The following is a 27842-nucleotide window of genomic DNA, read 5'->3' as shown; positions in this document are numbered from 1 at the left end:
CTAAAGCAGGAGGATCATTGGAGCTCAGGAGTTCAAGACCAGCCTGGACAACATAGTAAGACCTCATGTCAAAGAAACTAAAACAAAGCTGAAAAATGTTTATTAAAGAGGAATTAAGAAAATCAAATCTTAATTTTTACCTTTAGCACTTCTCAGAAGAGCAAAGCACATTTTTGTTTTTGCTTTTACATTTTTAAGTTTGAAAAAAAGTCTAGTTTTATTGAAGAGATACAAATACAGTAGTACACAGTTCTTCTCTTCAGTAAGAATTCTTTAACCTCTCCTAGAACCTGGTACATTCCAAAGGTAAACAATAAACTAACTTAAGACCTTATTAGGATTTCACAGTATGCTGCATTTAGCTGTCCTGCCTGCTAGTCTCCCCTCCACATGGCTATTTATGGGTCATTCTTACTTTTTTTTGCACTGACACTTTGGGAGACTGGCCAGCAACTGTGTAGGATGCCCCTCTAATTTAGGCTTATTTAATTTTTCATGGTTAGACTAGATTTACAGATTTTGAGGAAGACTGCGAAGTACCCTTTTCATACATTTCAATATAATTTATTACTGATGAGTTAAGCAAATCACTTGAGAAGGTATCTGTGAGGTTTCTTCATTATGAATTATTTTTTTCTTTCCCTACTCTATTTGTTAGAAGCAAGTTACTACATCTTGCCCAAACTTGAAAAGAGAATTACACTCCTGGAAAGACATCAGGAAAGAATTCATAGGTCCTTTATAAATTATACTGTTTATTCAATATTTATTCTTTGAGCCGGGCACCAGGGGCTCACTCCAGTAATCCTAGCTACTCAGCAGGCTGAGATCTGAGGATGACGTTCAAAGCCAGCCTGGGTAGGAATGTCCTTGAGACTCTTATCCCTAATAAACCACCAGAAAACTGGAAGTGGCATTGTAGCTCACATGGGAGAGTGCTAGCCTTGAGCTGAAGAACTCAGGAAATCACCAGCAAAGTAATTTATAATCACCAAGTTTATGATTATATAACATATAAAATTTGTGAGTCTAGTGAACTGCTTGAAGTTACACAAATTCTCTTAAAGTTCTTTAAAGAGGGGCTGGGAAGGTGGCTCCGTGGTAGTGCTTGCCTTGAGGCCCTGGGTTCTATTCCTCAGCACCACAGAAGCAGAAAAACCCAGAAGTGGTGCTGTGGCTCGAGTGGTTATTTTTAAGGTGTTTACTGAAGGGTTACCATTAAACTAAGAATCTTTAAAGAACTTTTTTTTTTTTCGGTCATGGGGCCATAGTTATATTAAAAAAAGATTCTTGTTTCCCATGGTTAGCATACATGCATGGGCCCTACCTGCAGCAGGTACTAGTGATTTCTTAAGAGTAAGAATCATATCAACTTCAATATTTTTCTATCCCGGTATCTGACATATTACAGGTACTCAAAAAGTTGTTGAATAATGCTTTGAAAGAAACACATTCTTCATAGAACACTATATTTTCCAATACAGTTGGACATACCTCAGACCATTTGGAGAACTAATCAATTCCTAAAATGAAAAGAGTTGTAAAGATCCATTTCAAAATAAACCAGAGATTTGCTTACATTTTGTTTTGAAGGAAATCTGCTAACAGAGCGTTCCCCGAAGGTCCTGGATCCTGGAGGCTTATTTTTAGGCTGTGGTAATCTAAGGAGAGATTTGAAAAATTCAGAATCCTAAAATCTATTGATAAAATAGATGCTACACTTAAAAGTGAATGTCAGAAGATTTTCCACTTACACGTGAGTTAATAGTTTTAGGTATTCTTATTTTTACTACCATTCTACAAAACAATGCAAACTGAATCACCTATAAACATTATTGATCTAGAATTACTCAAAAGGGGTGGAAAATACAATTTCTGTCAAATTCAGTTCCAAGTTTTGGGGGCAAAAGAAGAATAAGGAGTATGAAAAGTGAAATGTGAAGGATTTTATTTATAAAATGTCAGTTATTTCTTACTTCCTGTTTCTGGCCTACCTCTGAAATATTGCTCTGGACGCTGATCGTGTCTTCTTTCTGCTTCAATGAAGTTTTTCCCTATCAGGATACTGGTAATTCACACTGACATCTCTTGTTCCATGGTTTAAGCTATGAATAGTGAGGCTTTCAGAGCCACCCCTCTCTAGAGTCTGATGTGGCTCTCCAACATTAGTCCCCTGCCGAACGTATTCTTTAAGCAACATTACTCATCAAAAGCTACTTCCTTTACCACTTATCCTCCTGCAAATATAAATTGGGCCTGTATAAATACCTGTTCCTCATCTACATCGAAAATAGTTTTGAATCAAGAGAATCCACCAACTGAGCCCTCTCTCAAGCTGTAACCAGACTCTAATTTCCTTCACAACTATCCTTTTGCTGTGGCAGGTCTGCTGTCTTGGATCGTCTACACAGAACTGCAGATAGGTAGAACTTTGGTAATTAGCTCCTGGTTACAGGGTCAAATAGGTTGTCAGTGGCAGAGCTAGGACTGGAACCTAGACCATCTGGTCAGCAAGCTGTGTTCTTCCCAAACTGTCTATCACCTTGAGTCCTGCAGGCACCTCCATAGATCCTGTGGCACTGTGACAACATGCATTCTCCCCAATATTATTTTAATTAGATATTTCCTTACCCATAATTTTCTTGGTTTCCATCTTCAAAAATAGGGATAGCAGATGACAAAGACATAATCTTATTGATCCCCCAAGTTCCAGAAGACGTTGCATTTTCTGCAAGAGAATAAAAAAATAGCATTTCATTATTTTCCTAGGGGAGGAAAAATCACTATCCTTTACATTAGACATTAACTATAAATAAGAAGAAACAACTTACATAAAAAGAACTGGTATCAGTTTTAATAATACTAATTAGTGCAGGAAGTCACTTTGTAGTGAAATGAAGTGACTTAACTATGGTCACTGGGTCATAAATTCCTTTCGTACATAAATAAAAGTATTGGTCATTTTCCTGCAGCACTGCTACTGACATTGAATTATTCAATAAAAGCTCCCAGTGGTTTTGTTTTTCATTTCCTTTATGAAATAAACTATCAGCTTGTATTTCTAGCCCTCCTAAATCTAACTAGATCTTGCAAATAAGTATTGTGACCTCTAGCTCCTAGCATGGGCTCCAACATTCCACTTGGCCATTTCTCTACCACAACCAGTTCAAGTCACATCTCTTTCTGACCATTTCTAACTATGGGGATTTTGTCCTTCTTCAGCACTGCTATATTTTAAAAAAAAATCTATCACTCACACTGTCACCTTATCAAATTGTCATATTTTTATTTCATGTGTTCCCTATCCTCTTATATAATCCCTGATAACACCTTTGGTAGCCCCCATGATGCTATGTACTTAGTAAGTTTTAAACCAATTGTTACTTTGAAACTGGGCTTCAAATTCATCTTCATTTTGATCTAGTGATGTCCATTCATCTTTGTCATCAAAAACGTCAGGAATTGTAGGAGCCTGAAATATGTTCATGATGAAACCTTAAAGAACAAAAAGAATACTTGTCAAGAGGTTACAAAAGAGCTTTCCTTAATTTGTTATAGGGGTCACACACAAAATTATATACTTTACCTAATGCTTCCTTGGTATGCACAGTGGGTGACGGCTGCACTTTGGATGGTGTTGCTTGAACCATTCCTAGTGAGGTGTTCGGAGTTGTGTGAAATGAACTTACACTAGCTACCTTCTGTATTTCACATGCTGGCAAAGGAATGAATCAAAATGTACTGTCAGTAGCTCAATCAGAATACAATGCAAGGCACATTGAGGAACTCAGTACAATCAACAAGCTTACCACAGTCAATAATAACTAAAATTATTTATTGTTTTCATATACTTGGTACTTATCTTTGTAATAGTACTATGCAGTTGGTATGATGAGGAATATCCTTTTACAGAAAGCAAAATGAAGGCTCAGGGATGAGCCATCTGTTCTGTGAATGACCCACTTAGCAGTTTTGTCATAAATAGCATCCTCAGCTTTCCTGTATCATAAAACTACCTGCTTATAGTTATGCTCTAAATCTTTACTCTTAACACTGTAACTCTTAAGATTTGCTTCCATCTCACTCAGATGGAGTCAGACAACGGTGTAAAAAGCTCTGATCAGCCCAACCTGTTTGCTTAGGTCATATGCAACTGCTTCTTCCTTCCCCTGCTCACCCTATAGGTGAGAAGTGTCTTTACTGAACTTAGAACATACCAGAGGCATTCCTGAGGGCTCTGTGCTTGCTACTCCTTCTGCCTAAAACAGACTTGTCAATTTAGCTATGTGGATAACTCCTATCTCTAGTCATTCATTATTACCTTCTCAGAAATCCAACCTCAGAATTAATATAGTGTCCCTTACTATATCGGGGTTCACTTATTGTGGCTTCACTGTATTACAGGTTAAAAAAAATATTTATCTAATTTGATAGAGTTTTCACCATATTGTAGGATTTTGCAGTATATAGGTATTTACATAAGTTATTTTAATTATTTTTGTGCAAATATTTTAAACCATATAACACTATAAATGTTAATTAAAACATTAAGATAATAATAAATTGAAATAAAATACAGTATGTATTTCATCAGTGGATGAAAACTATTGTACATAATGGAAATGCAGTAAGCCATTACCGTGTGTGCAAGTTTGCCAGTGTGAGATTGTACAAGGCACACTACTGGCTGATGAAATGGAAGGTGAACAACCACAGCACTGGATGCTGATTGGCTCAGTGACTGTAGCATTGGTCTGTTTGGTCTCCCACATTGTGTCGATACATTAAGCATCTCTCCCTGTCCACTTCACATCAACAAATTGATTACTACACAAAGTGTTGCTCTGCCATGGTGTGAAATTTTCATAGAAGTTTGAATTTATTTCAAGCCCCATGATGCCACCTAAACATTCTGTGTCTTTGCTTCTGGGAGCCAACCCAAGTGCTAGAGAAAGATGATTACCATCAAAGGAAAGGTGGAACTTCTTAACACGTTAAAGGAAGGAAAAAGCTATGCCGCTGTAGGCCGCCATTACGGGATCAACAAATCTACTGCTGGCTATATAAAGACAAGAAGAACATCAGTTTTGCAGCAACAATGATTTTTAACAAGATTGCAAAGTGGGTGGTCACTTCCTGCAATAAGGGCTTTATGAGGGTGGAGTCTGCATTGGCCTTCTGGATAAATGACTACAGCAAGAAGATCTCACTGGATACCAACACCATCTGGACAAAGGCCAAGAAACTTTATGATCGTTTTGCAGAAAGCATGGATGTTCACGATGGTGAGGAGGATGACGATGTAGAAGCAGGACTGTCAAGTGTTTCTACCATCAGATCAACCCCAGTCAGTGCCAGCAAGGGTTGGTTTGACAAATTTCAAAGATGCTTTAGACTCAAGAGCATTTCTCTGCATGGAGAAGCTGCTTCTGTAGATAAAGCTGGAGCCAGGTATATGTGAAAATGTTCAAATCCATCATCCAGGAAAGGGGCTATAAGCCTGAACAAGGTTTCTTTTATTTTTGGTCAGTCATGGGGCTGGAATTCTGGGCCCAGACACTGTCCCTCAGCTCTTCAGCTCAAAGCTAGCTGTCTACCACTTGAGCCACAGTGTCACTTTGGGCCTTTTCTGTTTATGTGGTGCTGAGGAATTGAATTCAAGGCCTCATGAATGTGAGGCGTTACCACTGAGACACCTTTGAAGCTCCTAAACACGTTCTTACATGGATGGGACAGGCTCATTTTGGAAACAAATGCCATCTCACACTTTTATTATGAAGGATGAAGTCAAAGCCCCTAATTTAAAGGCCCCAAAAGATTGAGTAACTCTGATTACATGTGGGAATGCATTTATTTTAAGTCTCAAAACCCAAGGGTCCTATAAAAGAAGAATAAGAATGTGTTGCCTGTGTATTGGATGCACAACTCCAAGGCCTGGATCATGAAACTCTCACAGCTGATTGGTTCCACCAGTGATTTATCATGGAGGTTAATCTTTATCTACCAGAGAAAAACAAAGTGCTTCTGACCGTGGGCAATGTCATATAATGGTATCCAGATAAGAGTTTTTGCTACCAAATACTACACAGCTCATTCACCTTGTGGATCAAGGTATTACGTCCACTTTTAAGGTGTTCTACACGTGAAATGCCCTGTAAAACTTAATTGAAGGTGTGGATGCAGGTGAAGACTTCTTGTTAAAGGCTTATTTGTATCATGGCTCCTAAATATTCAGAAGGTCATAAAGGAGATGAAGAGTGAAACAGTAAATGCCAGCTGGAAAAATTCATGACCAGAAGTGGTCCATGATTATAAGGAATTCTCCCGATGAAGTCCATCACTCTGCCGTAGCAAAGGCTGTGAAGCTGGCAAAACTACTAGGAGGAGATGGTTTAAAAGATATGACATGAATGACCTGATCAATATCCACTCAGAACCATTGACAGATGAAGATCTGATGGAGAGGACAAAGTCAGCAAGCGAAGAGGATGAGGAACAAGATGAACTAAAGCTTGGAGAAGAGAAGGTTGACCTAATACTTGATCGTCTTGCAACTATGGATGGGATGGCCAAGAACTTCAGCAAGTGGCTGAAGAGTGGGATCTCCATATGCTTCATTTGTTGCACTTCGTAAATACAATTGAGAGTGGCATGTCAGCTAATGACAGAAATGTTTTTTCTTGCTTGCTATTGTTTCTAACATGTTTATGAGATATTTCTTTGTTGATTTGTATGTCCCTCCCCCACAGTATAACCCCTGTTTTCATTGTATTTGATGTTGGTATAATTTGTGGAGGGAAAGGGAAAAACAAATTGTTTAAACAGAGATACAGGTAGACCCACTGCAACAATGAGATGTGCAAGATGTTATGTCAAAAATGAACTTTACAACTTTGGCTCTGGAGGGGGTGAGTGAGGGGGATGGTGATGAGAAGGGATGGGAAGGGGAAACAAAGGAGGAGGCAAACAAAGAAGGGAGCAACAATGCTTGATAAGAAATGTACTCATTACTTTGCCCGTGTAATTGTAATCCCTCTGTATGGTATTTTCACAATGAAAATAAAAAAAAAGCTCACTCAGAAGAAAAAGAAGTGCCAGCAACTCTCCATAACAATGTTCATCACTCAGACAAAAAGTTTCGCCTATGACTTTAACAGAAATAGAAGTTACGGCCCAGGGTGAAAATACCGCACCACCTGATGAAGTGGTACCTTCAGCAGAGCTGTAATGCTCTTCTTGTCTTTGCAGTATTCATCTCATTGGCATCACCTTCACCGCCATCAGCACTGCACAACTACATAATTCATGATCTTCATTGTTCAAGTTGTAGTATACTTCACTGACAGTACTCATATATAATTTTGTATGTTGTTAAAATTTCATAAGTTAAAGACTGTACTAAGTGTTTAAGAGTATATGAATTGGACTGGGAAGGTGGCTCAGTGGTAGAGCGCATGCCTTGCATGCCCGAGGCCCTGGGTTCAATTCCTCAGCACCACATAAGCAAAAAGAAAAAAAGCCGGAAGTAGTGCTGTGGCTCAAGTGGTAGACGCTAGCCTTGAGCTGAAGAGCTGAGGGACAGTGCCCAGGCCCAGAGTTCAGGCCCCATGACCAGACCCAAAAAAAAGAGTATATGAATTATTTATAAGAGTGTGGGAAACGTTAATAAGAAAGTGGGAAAGGTTTATAGGAGAGTAGGGTTTATAAGGCCTTAAAATATATAAATCATAAAATAAATATTATGCTGCTACTTCATGTATTGTCACCTATTGCAGGGGTCTCTGGAATGTAATTCCCACAATAGGTGAGGGATCATTGTACTTCCTGTCCTGGGAGACTTTCATTGTTCTGTTCAGAGCTACCTCTCAGTATAATGCCTGTTTTCTGGAGAACAGGCAACATATCTTGGTGCAATCAACAAGTCTCAGCTATTTGGTGTAATGGTCAGCTGTTTCAAGGAGCCCGTTTCCACAAATGGTCAGTGGATAATCATGCTACCTTCATATGGAGGAAAAGTTCAAATGTCCAAATATCCAAATGAGACCTATTAATGTATACAACTTATCATCAATCAGCTATGCAAATGCCTCCAGTAGAGTAGCAAATAGGATTATATAGTATTAAACACTGCATTACTTTTCCCAACTAACACACTAAAGATGACAAGCATTTTACATTAAGATGCTGCTAATAGAAGTTTTCATAAATTAGGTTTCTGTTTGTATGTGTGTTTGTTTGTTTTTGTTGGTCATGGGGACTGAACTCTGAGCCTGGATGCTGTCCCTCAGCTCTTCAGCTCAAGGCTAGCACTGTACCACTTGAGCCAAGCACCACTTCTGGCATTTTCTGTTTATGTGGTGCTGAGGAATCAAACCCAGGGCCTCATGCATGCAAGGCAAGCACTCTACCAATGAGCCACTTTCCCGGCCCCAATAAATTAGGTTTTCAAAGGATTCTGATCTATGAAGAAGTGGATTTCTACTTTGATTTGAAATGGTCTGGGGCTCTGCTCTCTAATAACAAGCTTGCTAAACTTAGGTTTAGTAAGGTCTGTCTGAAGTTTCCAAAAGCACAGCTACAACACAGACAATGAGTAACACCAAGAGAAATCTGCCCAAACAAGTCAGGATGAAGTTGTTATAATGAAACACACCTTCTTTCATTTCAGTCCCAATCTGTGGCTTGAACTCATGAGTAGTCTGATTCATACATCTGGAAAAGAAAGTTCTTGAGATATGCTGAAGAATAAAACTACATATATACCTTTTGCCTAATTCTCAAGACATAATAGTAAAAGAAATTAGGCAACAATTATAAGCCCGTGGTTAAAACACAGATAGAACTCTAGGTCCATGTTATAAGTCAATGTTATTTTTTTTTCCTTTCAGATATTTTTCCTTTCAGTTAAAGAAAGTCTTACAAATAAATCCATGTACTGATACTTGTGTAAATTACTGATTCTGAATTTTAGCACCATAATAACCATCTCTTTATGTGTCAGGATAGCGTAACATCTTCTCTAATTTAAATGCATTCATTTATAGTATAGGTTAAATGTAACATCCAGTTCCAGGCACCTGAAACAGGGGAAGCTCTGGTGTTTCAGTGATGAGCCTACAGTCACAAAATAATGTCCGGATTAAAAATAACAGCTACCAAAGAAGAAAGCAAAATGTATGCAAACCAGAGCTTGTTTGAAAAGTATACTTGGGGCAATGGATCTCATCTAATACTTCTAGAATTCCCATAAAGGAACCTTAAAATGTTAACTAAAACATCTTAAGAAATTTGAATTTTACACATTCTTATCAAATCACCAGTTAAAAGACTTCTGCATGACTGAAGATATAAATGTAAAACAAACAACTGATATGAACTTTCAATTTCTGCAATGTAGAAAAATTCTGCAAAACTGAGGAAAAGGCCTTCAGAGCAATGTGAGGGTAAATCTTGGCATATAGTCATGGACAATGATACCAAGTTGTTTCCAGTGGGAGGACAGAAGGACTGAGAAAACATGGCAAGTAACTATCTGGATAGTAATAGCATTTGCAGGTCCTCAGTTAAAAGTAAGTTCAGTTTGCAGCTGTATATTTTTCAAATGTAAGTGATTTAGGATTCAGAAAATGGAAAATTATAATTCAAGAGAAAAGGGTGAAATGAAACAACTTTTCTAAAGAAGCATGTCATAAAATAAGTGTGACGGATTTGGGGTGTTTTTAAACAACATACTTGCTCCCAAAACTATTTAAAAAAAGTAAGAATCCTTCATTTTCAAATACTGTTCTTGACATTGTGGATCATGAAAAGAGACTGACAAATGCCATTTAAATAACTCATACCTTCAGGACTACCTCGGGCTTACCTGGAGTCTGTCATTGACTGGGCCTTTAAAGGAACAGGAGGAGCTACACTCTGGCTGATGGCTGGGGACACCAAAGTAGCAGTAATAGTATTTGCTGCAAGAGGGACAACAGGTAGTGGCTCTTTAGGGTTCTCTGAGTTCTTTAAGGACTGATGACTGATGGCTGGAAGATTTGGAGCTCTCACTTCCCGCTGGAAGTCTACACTTGGCCCCATACATGCTGGAATGACCTATCATGTCAAGCAAAAAACAAAACAAAGCAAACAAAAAAACCCAGGATGTTACTAATCAGGCACTAGAGCTTTCTGAAGCATAGTGTATAGATTTCTTTCCCTTTGAAGCATACCTTACCACTTCAGCTATTTTAAAATGAAGCCTGCTACAAAAAAATGAAGAAGCTACAAAGAATTTGTAGCTTCTGAGCATGGACACAACCCACAGCTCAAATTTCTAACCACAAGAAAATAAACACCGTTTATAATATATCAGTATTTTAAAACTATCTTCCCTCTCTCTACTTAATTTGAGAAACTGACCAACGAATCAATGTTATCAAATGCTCACAATTGTGTCCTGCTCAAATACTCTTGGCAGCCATTTTCTGTTCAATAAATAGGCTATTTATGGGAAGGGTAAAAAGCTCTATACTTAAAAATCTTTGCTTCTCTACTATATGTACACAGATCCTAGGCAATGTTACAAAGTTAAAGACAGAGGGTTAATTCAAAGTATTCTTGTTAAAAAAAAAATCAGAAAAAAAACCCAAAAACAAAACAGCTGGGTGCTGGTGGCTCACACCTGTAATCTTAGCTACTCAGGAGGCTGAGATTTGAGGATCATAGTTGGAAGACAGCCCAGGCAGAAAAGTCCTTAATCTCTTATCTCCAATTAACCACTCAAAAACTGGAAGTAGTGCTGTGGCTCAAGTGTTAGAGAGCTAGCCTTGAGCACTAAGAGGCTCAGGGACACTGTCCAGGTCCTGAATTCAAACCCCACAAAACAAAAACAAACATCAAATATCTAGGGTAAAAATGTTGTTTCACAGAAATATGGACAAAATATAAGAAGTTCATCCTTCCTAGTCATCAAAAAGGGTAACTTAAAATAACTTATACTACTTTCTCACCTAACAGAATCATAAAGATAAAGAATCATAATACAATCCCTTATCTGAAATATTTTGAACTCAAAGTATTTCAGAATTTTTCAGTTTTAGAATATTTGCTTAGACTTACTAGTTGAACACCCCTGATTCAAACATCTGAAGTCCCAAAATACTCTGAAATTCTAAACTTCAGTACTAGCTGGCTATGTATGATGCTCAAAGTTTCAGATTTAGAGTTTTTCAGATTTCAGATTTTTGGATTATAGATGATCTATTATAGGTGATCTACCAGTATTCAATCTGAGTAAATATTTTAAGAAGAAAAAACAAGAGATGTACTGTACCAGATATCAAATATAAACAAGAAAGCTATAGGAAATATACAGTATAAAATAATAAAAAAAGCTCTATTGACAAAAATAAGGATATATTTTAGAAATGGATTCTTCAAATATAGATTTGGCATGTGAGAATTTTGATAAGGTTTTTGCCTACACTGGTCAACCCATTTGGACAATATATCTCTATACCACTGTATAGACAAATTCCATAAAGCTTTTGGCTTAGGACAGGAGATTAAGCATATGATTTATAATCTACTCCCAAGCAGACCTCAGAGAAATGTTAACACCTAAATAGCTGCTGGACTAGTCTAGGGGTTCCCTGGCCTCTAGAATGCATTAAGTATTTCTGTTGAGAAAAAAAACACACCCTTAAAAACCACTATTGTAGGTAGATACAGCTATTTATCTTCATGTTCCACCTGAAAAGGAGATGGGAGGTTGGTATCTGGAGAATTGTTCAAGAAGACTCTAGACTAGTAGACTACAAAAGAGGGTGTAATGGATACTATGGACTAAAAGTATCATATGTACAAGAATGCTCACTGCAACATGCTTTGTAACAGCTGCTATAGGACATATGTGTCCTGTAAGGAGTGACAGAAGACTGTACTATAATATGAGTTGGATTGCTATGCAAGTGAAAGGCCTACAAGATGTGCTAGGTTCAAAAAAGCAGAAAATAAGTCTTCTTTAAGCTGAAATGTCACAGCAAAACACAAACCACAGCAGTATCAGTGAAGAACATCCACTGATACATAAATATGTGTATATATCCATGTATATACATACATGTTCAGTAACAAATGTTCTTCCTAAAAAGATACAGGCTTAAATAAATATACCTATAGCATACATTTTTATTAGATTTAAAATAAATCATATATATATATACATATATATATGTACATATACATATATATATGTATATATATATATATATATATATATATATTTTTTTTTTTTTTTTGGTGGGTCCTGGGGCTTGATTTCAGGGGATGGGTACTGTCCCTTTACCTTTTGTGCTCAATGCTACTGCTCTACCATTTGAGTCACAGCTCTACTTCTGGCTTTTTTTGGTGGTTAATTGGAGATAAGAGTCTCATGGACTTTCCTACCTGGGCTGGCTTCAAACTGTGATCCTTAGATTTCAAACTCCTGAGTATCTAGGTTTATAGACGTGAGCCACCAGCACCTGGCTATATATTAAAAATAATTTCAAAATATTCTCAAATAAGGCATATGATTATCACAGTATTCTTTTTCATGGACAGGAACTCATTATGTAAAAGATTAAGCAAATATTATGAACTTTAAATTAATACTCAATAATTGCAAACACCACCGGGTGGGTTACAGTCCTCACTGGAAAAGAGCAGGGACATACCTCAGACCTTTCTGGAAAAGCAGAGGGGTCCTGGTAGGATGGCTCCCCGACTTGGTGCAATTTTTTGTGAAGCTCATCCATTTTCTTTTTTAATAACTGTTCTTCAAAAGCACTAGCCTCCTTGCTCTTCATATAATGTTTGTCTTCATTTACTTTAGAAAAGACAGTTTGTTTACAAAGCTTAAATCCAGGTCCTCAGAGGAATATATATAAAATGAGTAAAAGGTCCCATTTTAGGATGGCATTGTCATGCTCATATTTATTAAGTTTGGTCAGTCGTGGGGCCTGAACTCTGGGCCTGGGCGCTGTCCCTCAGCTCTTCAGCTCAAGGAGAGCGCTCTACCACTTTGAATCACAGTGCCACTTCCAGGTTTTTCTGCTTATGTGGTGCTGAGGAATAGAATCCAGGGCCTCATTCATACAAAGCAAGTATTCAACCACTGAGCCACACCTTCCCAGCCCATGTATTTACCGTTTAGTTATAACCTTTATCTATTACCACCATGGTTACTATTATATTCAGGGCATATATGAATTGTAAGGAATTGACATGGTGATCAACAATATTATTTGCTATTAGCCCAGTATAATACTCAATACTTTTTATAAGCAATCATGACTTTGAAAATGATTTTTCATTTCAGTTTTTCAAAGACAAACTTCAAGCAACATGTTGAACTGAAAACTCTTTGTATAACTACTTTAAGATAATAATAATACAAAGAACTCTCCAAGTACTTTTGTGAAGTACATTAAAGTGCATGGAGCACACTGTGATTAGCTTACTTGGCCATACCACAGCCTGACTGGAGACTTACACCTATCTATGCACAGCTCAAAATGGGTCCAGTCCTGTATGAAGTAGGAATTGATCCTTGTCTTGGTTGTTGATCAAACATAAATAATATTCTCACAAAATAGTTATAGTCTCATCTACGTAGTAGAGAATCTTGAGTGGAAGATTCATTTTCCTAGGGTCTATGTTGTTATAAGAGCCAACTCTATTAAGGTATACATTAGTGAGGAACTAAATTTAGCCCTCTCTATAGCCATAAATAATATGGCACATTGATCAGAGAACTCCTTTTGTTTCATTTGTTTAAAGTAGGTAAAGAACTTGGAAAATCTCTTCTGAACTTTCATTTCCAATCTAATCCTGTCATAGTATAAGTAAGTGGGTCAGCAAATTTCGAATTGCTGTACACAAGTACAAATCCACACAGATCACACTGAAAAACCTTTATGACATAGATTCTTGTGCAGTGTTCTCTCTACATGAGCAATGCTGTGAAGACAAGGACTGAGTTAGCATACAAGCATGGCTGCCATGTTCATGTTTAGCAAAGATTTCCAAGCCTCTTACAGATAAGCTACACACATTTTCTGCAATATGTCAGCATTGTCAATTATTTGATCAAAAATGCAATTACTATTTTAAATGACATACAAATAACTCAAAATATGAGATACAAGTACCCCATTGTTCATGCTTCCTTCGTTGATTATATTTCTGGGCTCTCAGCTCCTCAAAGGAAAATTCTGTGTCTCCACGAATAAGCTTCTCCTTGCAGTACATAACGACCTGCTGCACATCAGCGCTGGCTGCCGAAGATGAGTGTGTAGAGCATTCTGATTTAGAAATCATGAGTACCCTTTGTTCCCAACAAGGGAAAAAGACAACATTTACGATACTGGAAATTTACACTCTGAAAGGAAACTAAGTAATAGAGCAATGATTATACTTGCATATTTGGCTCTTTGTTACCAGCTGAAGATATTGCTCCAGAGACCTCAGAACTCTAAGAGACAGAAAACAAACATAAGTGACCTTTACTAAAAACAACAACAGCAACAAAAAGAAAACAAAGTCAACTTCATCCCAAATCAATATGAAAATGTTTCAGTGGAAGAGCCTGGACTCAAATAGATTTATACATGTGCTCATATTATGATTAACAGCTGAAGCTTTAGTTTGCAACACTATCATAACTTTTCCTAATGAAAAACTCACCAAGAACAAAACACATAAAACTGAGCAATTATGTTAATCCTCAATAAATCCTTGTACACTTGGAGATAGAGACCAAAAAACCTCAAGGTTTGAAAGACTCCATCTCAAGTAATGGGTAGGTAGGGTAGCATGCAGTATTATCCCAGCTACAGGGGAAGCACAATGGCTAGGCACAGGGCAGGGGAATTCTTGGTAGGGCAAAAAGCTCCATGGGAATAAAAATCATACATGGCAGAGAAAGACAAAGTTACACTTATTGGTTGGTGCTGATGGCAGATGAAAAGGTATCATTTGATGCTTCTGAAGAAATAGTATTTTTTCCAGTGCATAAGAATAAAGTTAAAGGAAGATAGGTCCCAAGTTTGAGAAGAGCAAAAAGAAGTCTAGAGAAGAGTGAAAAGATGTTTAAATCTCTATAATTAGGCCTTAAAGGGTGAACTGGGAAACCTAACAGATACACAAGACATAATGAGTGAGCTGGGACACTGGAAGGAGAGTCCTGGTTGAGGTTATGGGCACCAAGACTTTTTATTTTTTTCAGCAAGGCTCAGTAACTTCCAGTTAGAAGCGACTCAAAATAGGGATTTCTTTGGCCAGTGAAAGAAACTGGAAGAGAGAGAGAAGGCCACTGACAGATAAGGAAGTGAGGACAGGAGTTGTGTGGTGGGGATCCTTGGGTCTGATGACTGCTAATATGAGTTGACCAGGAGTAGATGACAATAGGCCAAGGAAGCTGCATGAAGGTTGAGTGACAGGAGTCAAGGTCAAAGAAAAGAGAAGCCCAAGGGGATATAGAAAGTAGTCAAGATGGTCTGTTTAGTACATTCCTAGTTTTCATACAACTTAAAAATGTCTTTATTACCTGACTCTTAGAAACATAGGCTGGGTTTTTTTCTGGATTTGATTTTGATGCTATTGCTTGGTTTAAAATCTGGGCATTTTGCAGAGGTTCTGAGGTGCCAGCTATGAGATGAGACAAAGTAAGGAAAAAATATTAAAATACTGTATAATACATTCCCTTGCTCATTCATTCCATGCACTCACATTTTTCTCAGAAAATGGAATTAAAACATTTTTTAAATCCAAATATTATACAAACAATTTTCCTATCAATTAAAAACACCCAAAAAAGTATAGGAAAGAAACATAAAACGTTGCTGAGTGCCAATGGCTCATACCTAGGAAGCTGAGATCTAATGATCGCAGGTTGAAGGAAAGTCCCTGAGACTTTTATCTTCAATTAATCACCAAAAAGGTAGAAGTGGGGCTGTGGCTCAAGTGATAGAGTGCTAGTCTTGAGCAAAAAAGCTCAGAAACAGTGCCCTGAGTTCAAGCCCCAGTACAAACACACACCAAACATATCATCTTCCTTTCCCCAACACACATAATTTTTTTTCTATAGGAAAAAATGGGATCATATTTCCTGAATAGATAGATAGATACACATAGACGTAATTTAGAACAGAGTCTAGAATCTATTTTGGAAACTTTTTACTTTTTGAAACAGTATCCCTATGTTGCTCAAACTTCAGTTTCCTGCTTTGGCCATTCAAGTGTTGAAATCATTGGGATTACAGGAGTAATCTACCATACCTGACAATATCTTTTATGTATGTATGTATGTATGTATCTATCTATCTATTTATTTTGGTCAGTCCTGGGGCTTGAACTCTGGACTTGGGTGCTGTCCCTGCACTCATCAGCTCAAGGCCAAGTGCTCTACCGCATGAGCCACCGCACCACTTCTGGTTTTCTAGTGGTTTATTGGAGATAAGTGTCTCACAGACTTTCCTGCCTGGGATGGCTTTGAACCATGATCCACAGATCTCAGCCTCCTGAATAGCTAGGATTACAGGCATGAGCCACCAGGGCCCGGCTCTGACAACATCTTTTAAATACCTCCCTGTCTCACTTGTTGCAACAGAATGAAAACATCAAGCTTTCCTTCTAAGTTTGCTCTATTAAAGTGCTAAGATATGTAAGACAGAAGTCTTGGTCCTAGGGCTATTTATAGGCTTTATTATTATTACAGTGCTATCCCCATGACCCAAGACAGTAGAGTATGGTTTTCATTAAATAGTAGATATATATTTTTGTTTTTTCAAGACAAAGAAAAAAATCAGTGAAAATTAAGAGACTCAATTATTAACAATCTAGATCTTTTAGAAAGGATTATTTACCTTGAGCTGGCAAACGTGTTTCAGTAAGGCGAGCCTGAAAGAACCTAAATGATGGTAGAAAAGATGTCAATGTAGATTATAAATTTAAAGTTGAACACATACATATATTCAAACAAACTAAATATAAGCCTGTGAACACTGAGGATGAAAAAGAACATAAAATGGAATTTGAGTTGCTTCAAAATTAAGGAATAAAATTCAGAGTGTATCTTCATATCTGAAATACCTAGTAGAAAATGTCCTTGCTGTGAGCAGAGGCTATCACCTGGAATCCTAGATACTCAGGAGGCTGAGACCTGAGGATCACAGTTTCAAGCCAGCCCAGACAGATAGGTTCATGAGACGCTAACTACCAAAAAGTCAAAAGTAGAGCCTGTGGCTCAAGTTGTAGAGCACTAGCCTTGAGCAAAAAAGTTCAGGGACAGTGTCCAAACCTTGAGTTTGAGCCTCAGGACCAGCATACACACACACTCAAAAGTCATCCTTTTGCCCAGGTTAAGTCTACATTTCTCAAATCCACATGAGATATATACTTTTTTCCATGTCTGAAGTCTGCAAATATAACCCAGGGTGTTTGAACTCCTACTTTAGCTATTTTGTACATTTGGAACAAAATGAATATAACGTTTTGAAGAAAGAACTGAAAGTATAAGACTTCAAAAGGCAGACAGATTAATACTGTTCAGGCAATGAGAAGTTCTCAGATATGTCATTTCATGGCACTTTTACATATCAACCGTCAAAAATGTATAGTTCCCAAGCCTGAGCAAGAGTATATATGAAGGTTGTAAGGAAGAGATATACAACAAAATGCTAAACACAGCTTAGCTCTTAATTTAAACAAATCAATTGCAACCAAACCTTTTTACATGATGAGGAAAGACAGAAAATTAGATGATATTAAATTATTGTTATTTTTATTAAATGATTATGGAGTACAAGTTGTAAGAAATAATCTTTTGGAGATATTTATGTGGTAGAGTTTGAGGCAAAATATCTGCTGCTCTGGAGCTGCTTTAAAATTCATCAGCACAGAAAAAAATGACAAACCATTAATAATTATTAAAAGAATGTGCTGTATAAATGGAGGTTTCTTAATTTTTTAATTTTATTTATTGTAAAGATGCTGTACAGAGGGGTTGCCCTTACATGAGTAAGGGAATGAGTACATATCTTATCAAGCATTGTTACCCCTTCCTTTGTTCTCCCACTATCCTTTCCCTCCCTCTCCCCTCCACCCCCCATCTCATCACCCCACCCCCACAAAGTTGTAAAGTTGAATTCCAATATACTGTCTTGTGGGTATCATTGTTGCAATGGGTCATCAAATGGTGGTTTATTATACTAATTTTTCTTTTTCATGTTTTTGAAATTTTTCATAATAAAAATATTGAAGTACAAATACTATAGCAAAGTATTCTCTTTTTTTTTTTTTGCTGGTCGTGGGTCCTGAACTCTGGGTCTGTGCGCTGTCCCACAATTGTCACCACAATGATAATAGTAATATTTCTGGGCAATTTCTTTTCTTTATACTATTCTATATTGAGCACATTTCCCACAAGAAGGATTTCCCACTAAAATGGATAGCACAAATTTCTTTTTTTTTTTTTTTAATTGTTGTTGATTGTGGGGCTTGAACTCAGGGCCTGGGCACTGTCCCTGAGCTCTTTTGCTCATGGCTTGTGCTCTACTACTTTGAGACACAGTATCACTTCCAATAGCATAAGTGTTTTAAAAGCAAATATTCTATTCTTATTTTGAAACTACCTGTACTGTTGTTGCAGTAGTTCTCTAGGTTCAGCTTGGTTCTGAATTCCTCTCCGAAAAACAGCACTGGCATGCTGCAGTTCTCCCAGGGCTTCTAGATGTCCAGCCCAGAAAATGTACAGAGGAGATGACAGGGTTCCAATTCCCTGGTTGTACAGAAACTCAAAAAACTGATGGAGGTCATTGTTGTACTCAGCCTATAGGAACCCAACCAAAAACAAAAAAGAAAAATGAGATGGGGTGATTGAGAAGAGGTTACCAGGTATATGGGCTGTTGGACAGGGAAGGAGTAACTTCTAATAATGAGTAACAGCAGGATATCCTAGTAACAGGATAATTTTGTGTTTCAAAATAGCTAGAGAAGATTCTTAATGTTCCCAAAACAAAGAAATAATAAGCAACTGAGGTGATGGATATGTACTTAGCCTGTGCAGATCATTACACATTACATATATATATATATATATATATATTGAAATATCTATCATACTGCATTTCATAAACACATGTAATTACTCTGCATAAAAGTATGTAAATAAAGACACTAGGAATACTAAATCAATCCATAAAAATACATAAGGACAATGAAATTATTAGTATACGTCAGGTCCAGAATCCAGACAGCCCTCCACTGTTCAGTCCTCATAAAGGACTGAGGATAGACACTGCATAGGTAAAGGTGTGTACACTTTTGACAGCAAACCAAGCAGTTAGGTTCTTTCCTTTCCTTAACATTCAATATTCTTAAAATTATCTGCACTATTTTCCAGGTGAGTGAGTCTGATAATTTTATTACATGAAATATTACTTTTCTCTTAATTTGAGCTTGTTCAAGTTCCACAGGGGCTTATTTTATAGCAGTGAACAAGTTCATGTTTACTCTTATTCACTCCATGTGTCATTTCTATTACTAGAGCCCATGCCCCAAGCTTTTATTCCAGGCTTTGTCCCAACCTCTTAAAGCCTGACCTATCATATCTTTTTAGTACTAAATTTAGTCTTTTTTGGGGCGGGGGTAGGGGGGTCCGGTCGTGGGGCCTGAACTCTGGGCCTGGGCGCTGTCCCTCAGGTCTTCAGCTCAAGGCAAGCGCTCTACATACGACTTGAGCCAACAGTGCCACTTCCGGCTTTTTTTTTCCCTGCTTATGTGCTGCTGGGGAATTGAACCCAGGGCCTCATGCATGCAAGGCAAGCGCTCTACCACTGATTCAGCTTCCCACCCCTAAATTTAGTGTTTGAGAGGTAGTTTTTATTATTGTGTATATTTAATTTGCTCCCAGAGGCCCTGTTAGTACCTGGGAGTTTCTGCTTATCTTTATCTTCCCCTCACCAAATGTTTCTAACCCAACATACATTCTATTGTTTTACGCTTTCAGTTTATGTCTCATGCTGGAACACTTGCAGATTTGAAATAAAGACTATTTTTTAAAATTAAATCACTGTCTAAATACAGTGCATTTTCTTTCTAAAATAAACATTTCTGCCCATAAAATTAAAAAAAAAAGACTGGATAAAAGGAAGTTAAATAAAATACCAGCACCAAACAATCTTAAGATCTAGGGAAAAGCAAAACAAAACAAAAGAACATGATTTTGATCTGATTAGCCATCTGATAGTATACTTACAAATTTTAAGCAATAATTGATGAATCTTGGGTCATTGTGGTATCTCTTCACATCTAAAAATTCCTTCACTAAATGTTCTAATGACGTTATCAAGTAGTCTTTATTATCAGGAAAATTCTCTTCTATCCACTGCAAGTAGCTAGAAAGACACAGATAATGTTAGTTTTCAATAGAGTAGCATATAGTTGGTGTTAAGGGAAAAAGTAAAGTAAATACTGACCTTTCCCATTCTCCAAGTGGGTCACTGCCTTTGTAGTTTCGCATATGGGCCTCAAACATTCTAGAACAGTGAAAAGCACATATGTGAGATACTAAAGATAATTCTTAAGAGCAAAAAAAGAAAAAAATAGAAATCTCATTTATATCTCTTAACATAAAAAAACAAATTAGCAACACAAATGCTATAGTATAAAATTTGAAACAACATTCACTCAGAAGTAGTTAGAAAACTCAGAAGCCCTTTCCTGATGAAAGTTCATCTCTAGCTCTATCCCTGCCTCTCCTTCACTTGGTCCCAGTGGCATAGCTTCTTTTTTTTTCCAGTCATGGGGCCTGAACTCTGGGCCTGGGTGTTGTCCTTCAGCTCTTCAGCTCAAGGCTAGTGCTCTACCACTTGAGCCACAGAGCCACTTTCAGCTTTTTCTGTTTATGTGGTACTGAGGAATCAAACCCAGGGCCTCATGCATACAAGGCAAGCACTCTACCACTGAGCCACCTTCCCAGCCCTTGGTGTAGCTTCTTTGAGGGGCCATGTCTGGGAGCTTGCTGCTCTCTTCCTAACAGTAGGATTAAGAAATGATCCTACTCAGACCTCTCATCTTGCTTCCTGGAAGAATAGCTAGAACAAGATGGAAGAAGGCTTACACCTACTTGAGTGAAAGCCAGAGCACCACAACTTAAGAGTTTCCTGGGCTCCAAGGTAACACATTGCTTCTAAGGAAGAGCATACCACAGTGACGGTACATCAGTCACTAAAACTTTCAGAGGACTCTGCTTCTCTTATTTCCACATACCTAACTAAAGCAACTAAACAGCAGCCAGTCACAATGGCTCACTCCTATAATGCCTGCTACTCAGAGTTGGAGGTAGAGATCATAATCTGAAGTCAGACACAGGCAAAAACACAAGATCCTATCTGAAAATAACTAAAAGCAAAAAAGGGCTGGGGTGTGGCTAAAGTGGTAAAGCACTTGCCTAGTGAATATAAGGACTTGAGTTCAAACCACAATCACACACACACACACACACACACACACACACACACACACACACACACACACACACACACACACACACACACACACACACACAGAAAGAGAAAAAGAAAAAAATTAGCCAAACAAAACAAAACTCTTCTGGGAACTCAGATGCTGAGGCAAACAAATGAACAAAGAAAACATTTAATATGTCAAGTTATATTAAGTACTAAGAAGAAAACAAAACCAAACCAAACAGGAGAAGAGGATAAGAGTGTGGTAAGTGTTACTATTGAAGGGGATGACATGAGATCAAAGCCAGGCAGCCACACTATCAGGAGGGAAATGGTCAAACAGAGAGAACTTCAGGAACTGGCTACTTCCAGGAACAGAAATAGAATCAGTGTGGTTTAAATGTGATGAGCAGGAGAATGTAGAGTGACAAATTCAAATTCATTTTAAAATGTCTACTTTTTTCCTCTAAGAAGTAGGGGAATGGGGAAATGAGAACCACTTAGGAAGGACTAGAGTGGAAGTGGTGGATGGTATTGGGCCAGGGTGACAGAAGTACACATGATGTACATTTCAGAGGAAGTAGGGTGGGGCTTATAGATGGGACTGGTTTTATGAGAAATTGTAAGTTTTTATTAAAAGGGATTAAAATATTTTACAGGAGACCTAAAAATATATTTCTTTGGCATACTGAGTTATTCAAAGAAATTATAGATCTGCACAGCAACCTTTTTGTAACAGAAATTTGCCACAATCCCATATGAGGTCAACAGCTGACCTCTGATGCTTTTTATCTGCCTCATCTTTTTGTGACACTTTTTTTTAAAAGTAATTTTGTTATTATTAAGGTGTTGTATACAGATGTTACCATTTCATAAGTTCTGGGATACTTTTATTTTGAGACTTTCATGGACTTGTACATGATGAAATGTCTATACCTTTTCTTTTAAAAAATCTATATCAAATTATTCCAGAGAATAAATTAAGGAACCTTCAAAACAGAGGGAAAATATATTTCACTCTCTTCTAGATATCACCTTAGTACAGAAATGAAACCAACATTCCTCATGAATTAAAATCCAGATATCAAAACAAAGAAAGCAATATAAAGTCAACTGTAAGATAATACAAAGTTTCTTTGTACACATCAGATAAATAATAGTTTTTAAAAAAAAAAAACTACCACCAGAGACAAGAGAAATGACAAGCTGGGAAAAAAAAAGAACTTCTAAAAATTGAAAATGAATAAAGGCATAAAAGATAAAAAAAAAGCACTTCACTGAGAATTACCAGCTATGTGTGTCTGTGTGTACACGTGTGTGTGCTGGTCCTGAGGCTTGAAGCAGGGCCTGGGTGTTATCTCTGAGCTTTTTTGCTCAAGGCTACAACTTGAGCCACAGCTCCACTTCTAGATTTTGGGTGGCTAATTGGGGTAAGAGTCTCATGGGCTTTCCTGACTTGGCTGGCTTTGAACCACAATCCTCTTAGCCTTCTGAATAGCTAGGATCAGTGAACTGCCAGCAGCTGGCTTGAATTACAAGCTTTTACACATGGAAAATAAGTTCAAACTCTCTCAAAAGAGAAATCTACTTTATCAAAGTACAACTTCTCTCTTATGCATCTGATTGGGAAAAATAAAATGTGATACGAGCAAGAAAGTAGGTAACAGGAAGCAGGTATTCACATCTTTCTTGCAGGCAAGAGTGCATTCAATACCTGCCAATAGAGTTAACCATCCACTCCACCTTCACCTGTTTCAAAATTTTGACAGAATACCTGAAACTGTAGAACTATAATATTGTGTCCTTTATGTGTTGCTTTTTCTGATACATACGTAGGTATAATTAAACTTAATTTGTAAATTAGGCACAGAAACAGATTAACATGAATAATAATAAAATATTTATGCACAAATGAAGACTTTTTGGGGATGGTATCCTTTCTCCCAAATCAACTTCTTCAACTCTTTTGAAAACATGGCAGAACAACTTCTGTCTCAGTAGACACAGTCTCTTGAGTAATTTTATATTTTTTCAGCCCTAAGTTATTGCTGGATCTCTCTAGCCATCCCTTAGTTGTGCCAATGGCTTGGTAAGACTTACCGAAGTCTTTGTTATATAGGCTCTTTGCTGTCTGGTACAATTTACTGCTGACAGAATACATCTTCTGTTCTGTGTTTCATTTCCAAATTTAATGTCTTTTATATCTTAAGCACTTATCATATATTATGGCAATAACATTTGCAGTTTGTAAGTATGACAGCAAAATTTTCTTTTTCCTTCTTCACAATTTCATGGAAAAGATAAGAGGTTCTTATCATAGATCTTAGCAATTACACTATGAATTTCATTCATTTGTTCTTAAGTCAAACACTTGCACCTTTTCACCACTACAAGGAAGCATAATTTTGTATTCTCTTTGGCATATCTGAATTGCCAGCATCACATTCTTGTGCTTTGGAATCATTATTTAGGAAATTAAGGCGTGTGTACACAAGGCACTATAGAATACCACTAAGTCAATAGGTAGGATACTAAGGAATTTGGCCATGGTACACAGAGTCAAGAGTCATTTCCTCAAACTGCAAAGAGCAGGAAGGTGCAAGATTTCATCAGGCTACACAGAATAGTGTCCAATTTATTTTTCAATTAAATTTTATTTTAAAGGTGATATACAGAAGAGTTACAGTTACATAAGTCAGGTAATGAGTACATTTCTTTTTAAACAATGTCACCCCCTCTCCCTCATTTTCTCCCAGTTTTTCTCCTCTGACTCCCCTCCCAAGTTGTATAGTTCATTCCAACCATGTCTATTGAGTACCACTGCCGAATTGGTTTACTCTTTGTCCCACCATTTCTGTGCTTCCCCTTTTTCTCCCCAAATCAAATAAATTTATATACAAGACAAAGGGTACAGAAATCAAAAAGTGACCAAAGGGAATAAACAGAAGGAAAAAAAATAACTGCAAACAGGATAATTAAGAAAAACTTCATTTCCATTTCTTAGAACTCATTTCGATAAGCATCATTTTATGTGACCATATGCACATAGCTATTAGCTCTTGCGAGCCTCTCCTGAGAATATTCTTTTGGTTTCACTGTGTGACTGTTTAAAGTGCTGTATAATTAATCATGTCCAAGTGTAACTATTTGTCTTTTACTATCCATTGGATTTACTTGTAGATTTATAGGCACATTTCTAACTATTACAAATGAGGGAAACCATGAAACCTATGTATGTTTCTTTGGGTCTGGCTTACTTCACTTAGTATATTTTTTTACAAGTCTTTCCATTTCCTTACAAATGTCACAATGTCATTCTTTCTGATGGAAGCCTAAAATTCAATTGTGTATACATATATTTCTTGATCCATTCATCCATTGAGGGGCATCTGGGTTGATTCTAGATCTTAGCTATGGTAAACCATGCTGCAATGAACATGGTTGGGCTGTTGGCTTCAGTGCAGCCTGGTTTGTGGTCATGCAGGTGAATGCCCAGGAGTAGGATGGCTGGGCCATAGGGAAGGAAGCCTTATGTTTAGTCTCATCCAATTTAAAACTGAAGAAATTTCTGGATTTTCCATTTAAAAGAATTAGACCACAGATGTTTCAGGTAACTGAAACAGTGGGTAAGGGGATAACTGTAAACCTACTTTGGGAAATCTAGAAATCAGATACACCTGTGTATATGCCAAAAACCATATGCATATTAGTTTTACTGGAACACTATTTGTAATAGCAAAAGACAAATCAACAGCCCAAATGCTGTATGAATTTGTAAAACTTTAAAAAAGTATTTATGTATTTATTTCCAAGGATATTGTTAGGCAAAAAAATGTCATGTTTCTCTGCTACATTTGATGTGAGATAAAGGCAGGAAATGTACACACACCTACACAAACATAGATAGACTAAAAAATATATTTTCAAAAACAAACACTTGAAAAACTAGAAGGTTGGTTATATAGGATGGAGAGAGAATAGATAGGTATAAAAAGTTCCTGGAGAATACTTTTCTAAACCTATTTCTAAATTTGAATCTCTAATGCCTCCTTACATCAGGATAAATCCCTATAAGGTCAGAACCTTTCTCCCAAAAATGGGTGATACAAGTTTGCTCAAGATAAACAGTTCATGCTCTCAACATCAACCACATCCCTAGGAAAATAGCTAACACCAGTTAAAACTACACAGTCAGTTCATTAGAACAAATTAGCTTTAAAAAAAAAATCAAAATAGATCTGGCAGATTGCCCTTCTAAACCAGAGTTGGACTCCCTTTAAATGAGGAGTGGACTCCCAAAAGAGAATGCCTTCCTTGTTGGACTGATTGAAGACAATCTAAAAGACTTAAGCAAATGTTTGTTTTGACTATATTAGTTATCTGATCCCCAAGAGATGTTTAAAACACACACACACACACACACACACACACACGTTTTACTTCCTACTACACATGATTAAACCATTTTGCATGCTTTTAAATCACAGGCTGGGTCAGTCACCTAAGTTATAAAACAAACGTGGAACTTTAAAAAATGGTGATGAAGGGCTGGGAAGGTGGCTCAGTGGTAGAGCGCTTGCCTTGAGCTGAAGAGCTGAGGGACAGCGACCAGGCCAGGAGTTCAAGCCCCACGACCGACAAAAAACAAAAAAGGTGAGGAAAATGGCAGGAATGATCCGACAATAAGCAAACCTTTTTTCTCCCTTCCGTCAAGTGCCCGGTATTCAAACCTCGATGGGTGTGAGAGCGGGGTGAATTCTCGCTCCGATGGGGTCAGCATTTTTGATTTACTTTTATAGTTTTCGTTATGCCGAAATCGCACCGAGGTGGCGCTTTCCTGCCACCGAGGCGTCTGTCCAGACCTGGGTCCTCACGGACGAGCGACAAGAGCTCTAGGCCTCACACCTCGTCCCGTCCCCACACGGTCACAGGGCAGACAGGTAGGCGGGCGGCGGTGGGGTGTCCTCGGGCGCGGCACCCACCACACGAATGGCTCCGGAAGCGGCCGGGGCTAGGGAGCGGTGGGCCGGGCTGCCACAAACCCAAAGCCGGGGGGGGGGGGGGGGGTGGGGGTGCGGGGAGGAGGGGAGATGAAGGAGGTGGGGAAGGCCAGGGGACGCTGGGAGCTGAGCCCAGCACACAACCTGTGGGACGCTGGGCCTGCGGCGGAGGGCGACGCCCTCGCATCGCTCCCACCCCTCCAGAAGGACTTACTGAAATACATTTTCCGGGTTGTCCATGGCGAGGAGGACGCGGGGACGGCAGCAGGCCCAGCTGCTGCGTGAAGACTATTCGAATCTCCCGCGCAGCCGCAGACTCTGCGCCGAACGTTGGCGAGACGCCTGGCTATTGGACACACTGCAGACGGGCTGGCCAATCGCTGGGGCCGTTGCCGGGAGACCAGGTCCCGCCTTCCCTCTCCTGGAAGGTCCTCCCACTTGCTCTTGGCCTAGGATAGAACTGAAACCGAGCGACCTCTGAGGTAAGGTGTGGAAGTGCGGGCGTCCGCGCCGCCAGGGGGCGCGAACCTTGGTTCCGGCGTAGGGATTAAAAACTCTCCAAAGTGCAATGGATTTGCACAATGCCAGGATTAACATTTTGTCCTAGGAAGATATCTGGAGACGGCGTTTGGTCCTCAGAGCGGCGTCCTCTGCGTGCCGTTTGCAGTTGCTGTGTCTGGTTCACAGAGAGATGCAAAAGAATCCAGATGGTCCAGTCTGTCAAGCCAGGGGAGATGCTGGAGTATCCTTTAGGAAGATAGGCCAGGGAGACAGAGGCTCAGCCGGGACAACTAGCTCCTCAGGAGGCTGAGGTCCGAGGTTAGTCGTTCGAAGACAGCTGAGGCAGGGGCTTCCCTGTAAAGGAATGGGGCTGGGACTCTTACAGACTTGGGGACTTGATGTCATTGATCTGACAGCGTGTGTAAGTGTGTGTGTGTGTGTGTGTGTGCGTGCGTGTGTGTGTGTGTGTGTGTGTGTGTGTGTCTTGGAGTGATGAGTTTGGGCAGGTAATGGAATATGTGAAAGTTCAACATATTTTGTAGGACGAGGCACTCTGGAGACCAAACTCAGGAATTTTAAATCCTTTAATTAGGGACTTGAACATCTAAAGAAGAAATGTGTAATATGTTTACGTGTCCTAACAGTGAGTTGAAAAGGAATTCAACTTCAATCAAGCAGTCTCTGCTCCTTGGATTTTAATAACTTCCCATTCTAGCTCAAGGTTGTCCTAAGGACCTCTGGAGAATGCAAGTAAATGGTGAAGAGCTCTTTGTGACTACTTTCCCTTTTGAAAGAGGTCCTCTAAAATTCCTAAATACCTTATTAAATCCTCATGCTCTCAGAGTCCATA

General features: G+C 38.4%; 1 protein-coding gene across 2 annotated transcripts in view; it reads right to left on the bottom strand.

Moving 5' to 3' along the window:
* Nucleotides 1-26793, bottom strand: part of Bub1 (BUB1 mitotic checkpoint serine/threonine kinase) — a 42713-nt gene extending 15920 nt beyond the window's left edge. For both annotated transcript variants that reach the window (XM_042695524.1, XM_042695525.1), the window contains exons 1-15: nt 26706-26793; nt 20502-20561; nt 20282-20420; nt 18657-18853; nt 16890-16933; nt 15572-15672; nt 14445-14497; nt 14175-14350; nt 12699-12850; nt 9866-10095; nt 8654-8712; nt 3587-3715; nt 3385-3495; nt 2632-2728; nt 1580-1661 (exon numbers count right to left, since the gene is read on the bottom strand). In XM_042695524.1, coding sequence (XP_042551458.1) covers nt 1580-1661; nt 2632-2728; nt 3385-3495; nt 3587-3715; nt 8654-8712; nt 9866-10095; nt 12699-12850; nt 14175-14350; nt 14445-14497; nt 15572-15672; nt 16890-16933; nt 18657-18853; nt 20282-20420; nt 20502-20561; nt 26706-26731 — 1656 coding nt within the window. In that variant the 5' untranslated portion in view covers nt 26732-26793. The remainder of the gene's footprint in view (nt 1-1579; nt 1662-2631; nt 2729-3384; nt 3496-3586; nt 3716-8653; nt 8713-9865; nt 10096-12698; nt 12851-14174; nt 14351-14444; nt 14498-15571; nt 15673-16889; nt 16934-18656; nt 18854-20281; nt 20421-20501; nt 20562-26705) is intronic.
* Between the last annotated feature and the right edge of the window lie 1049 nt (nt 26794-27842).

The sequence above is a fragment of the Dipodomys spectabilis genome, unplaced genomic scaffold, assembly GCF_019054845.1.
Source record: "Dipodomys spectabilis isolate Male_0828 unplaced genomic scaffold, ASM1905484v1 ptg000187l, whole genome shotgun sequence".
NCBI lineage: Eukaryota > Metazoa > Chordata > Mammalia > Rodentia > Heteromyidae > Dipodomys > Dipodomys spectabilis.
The sequence above is the reverse complement of the archived record's forward strand: the minus strand, read 5'-3'. Positions and strand labels throughout refer to the sequence as shown.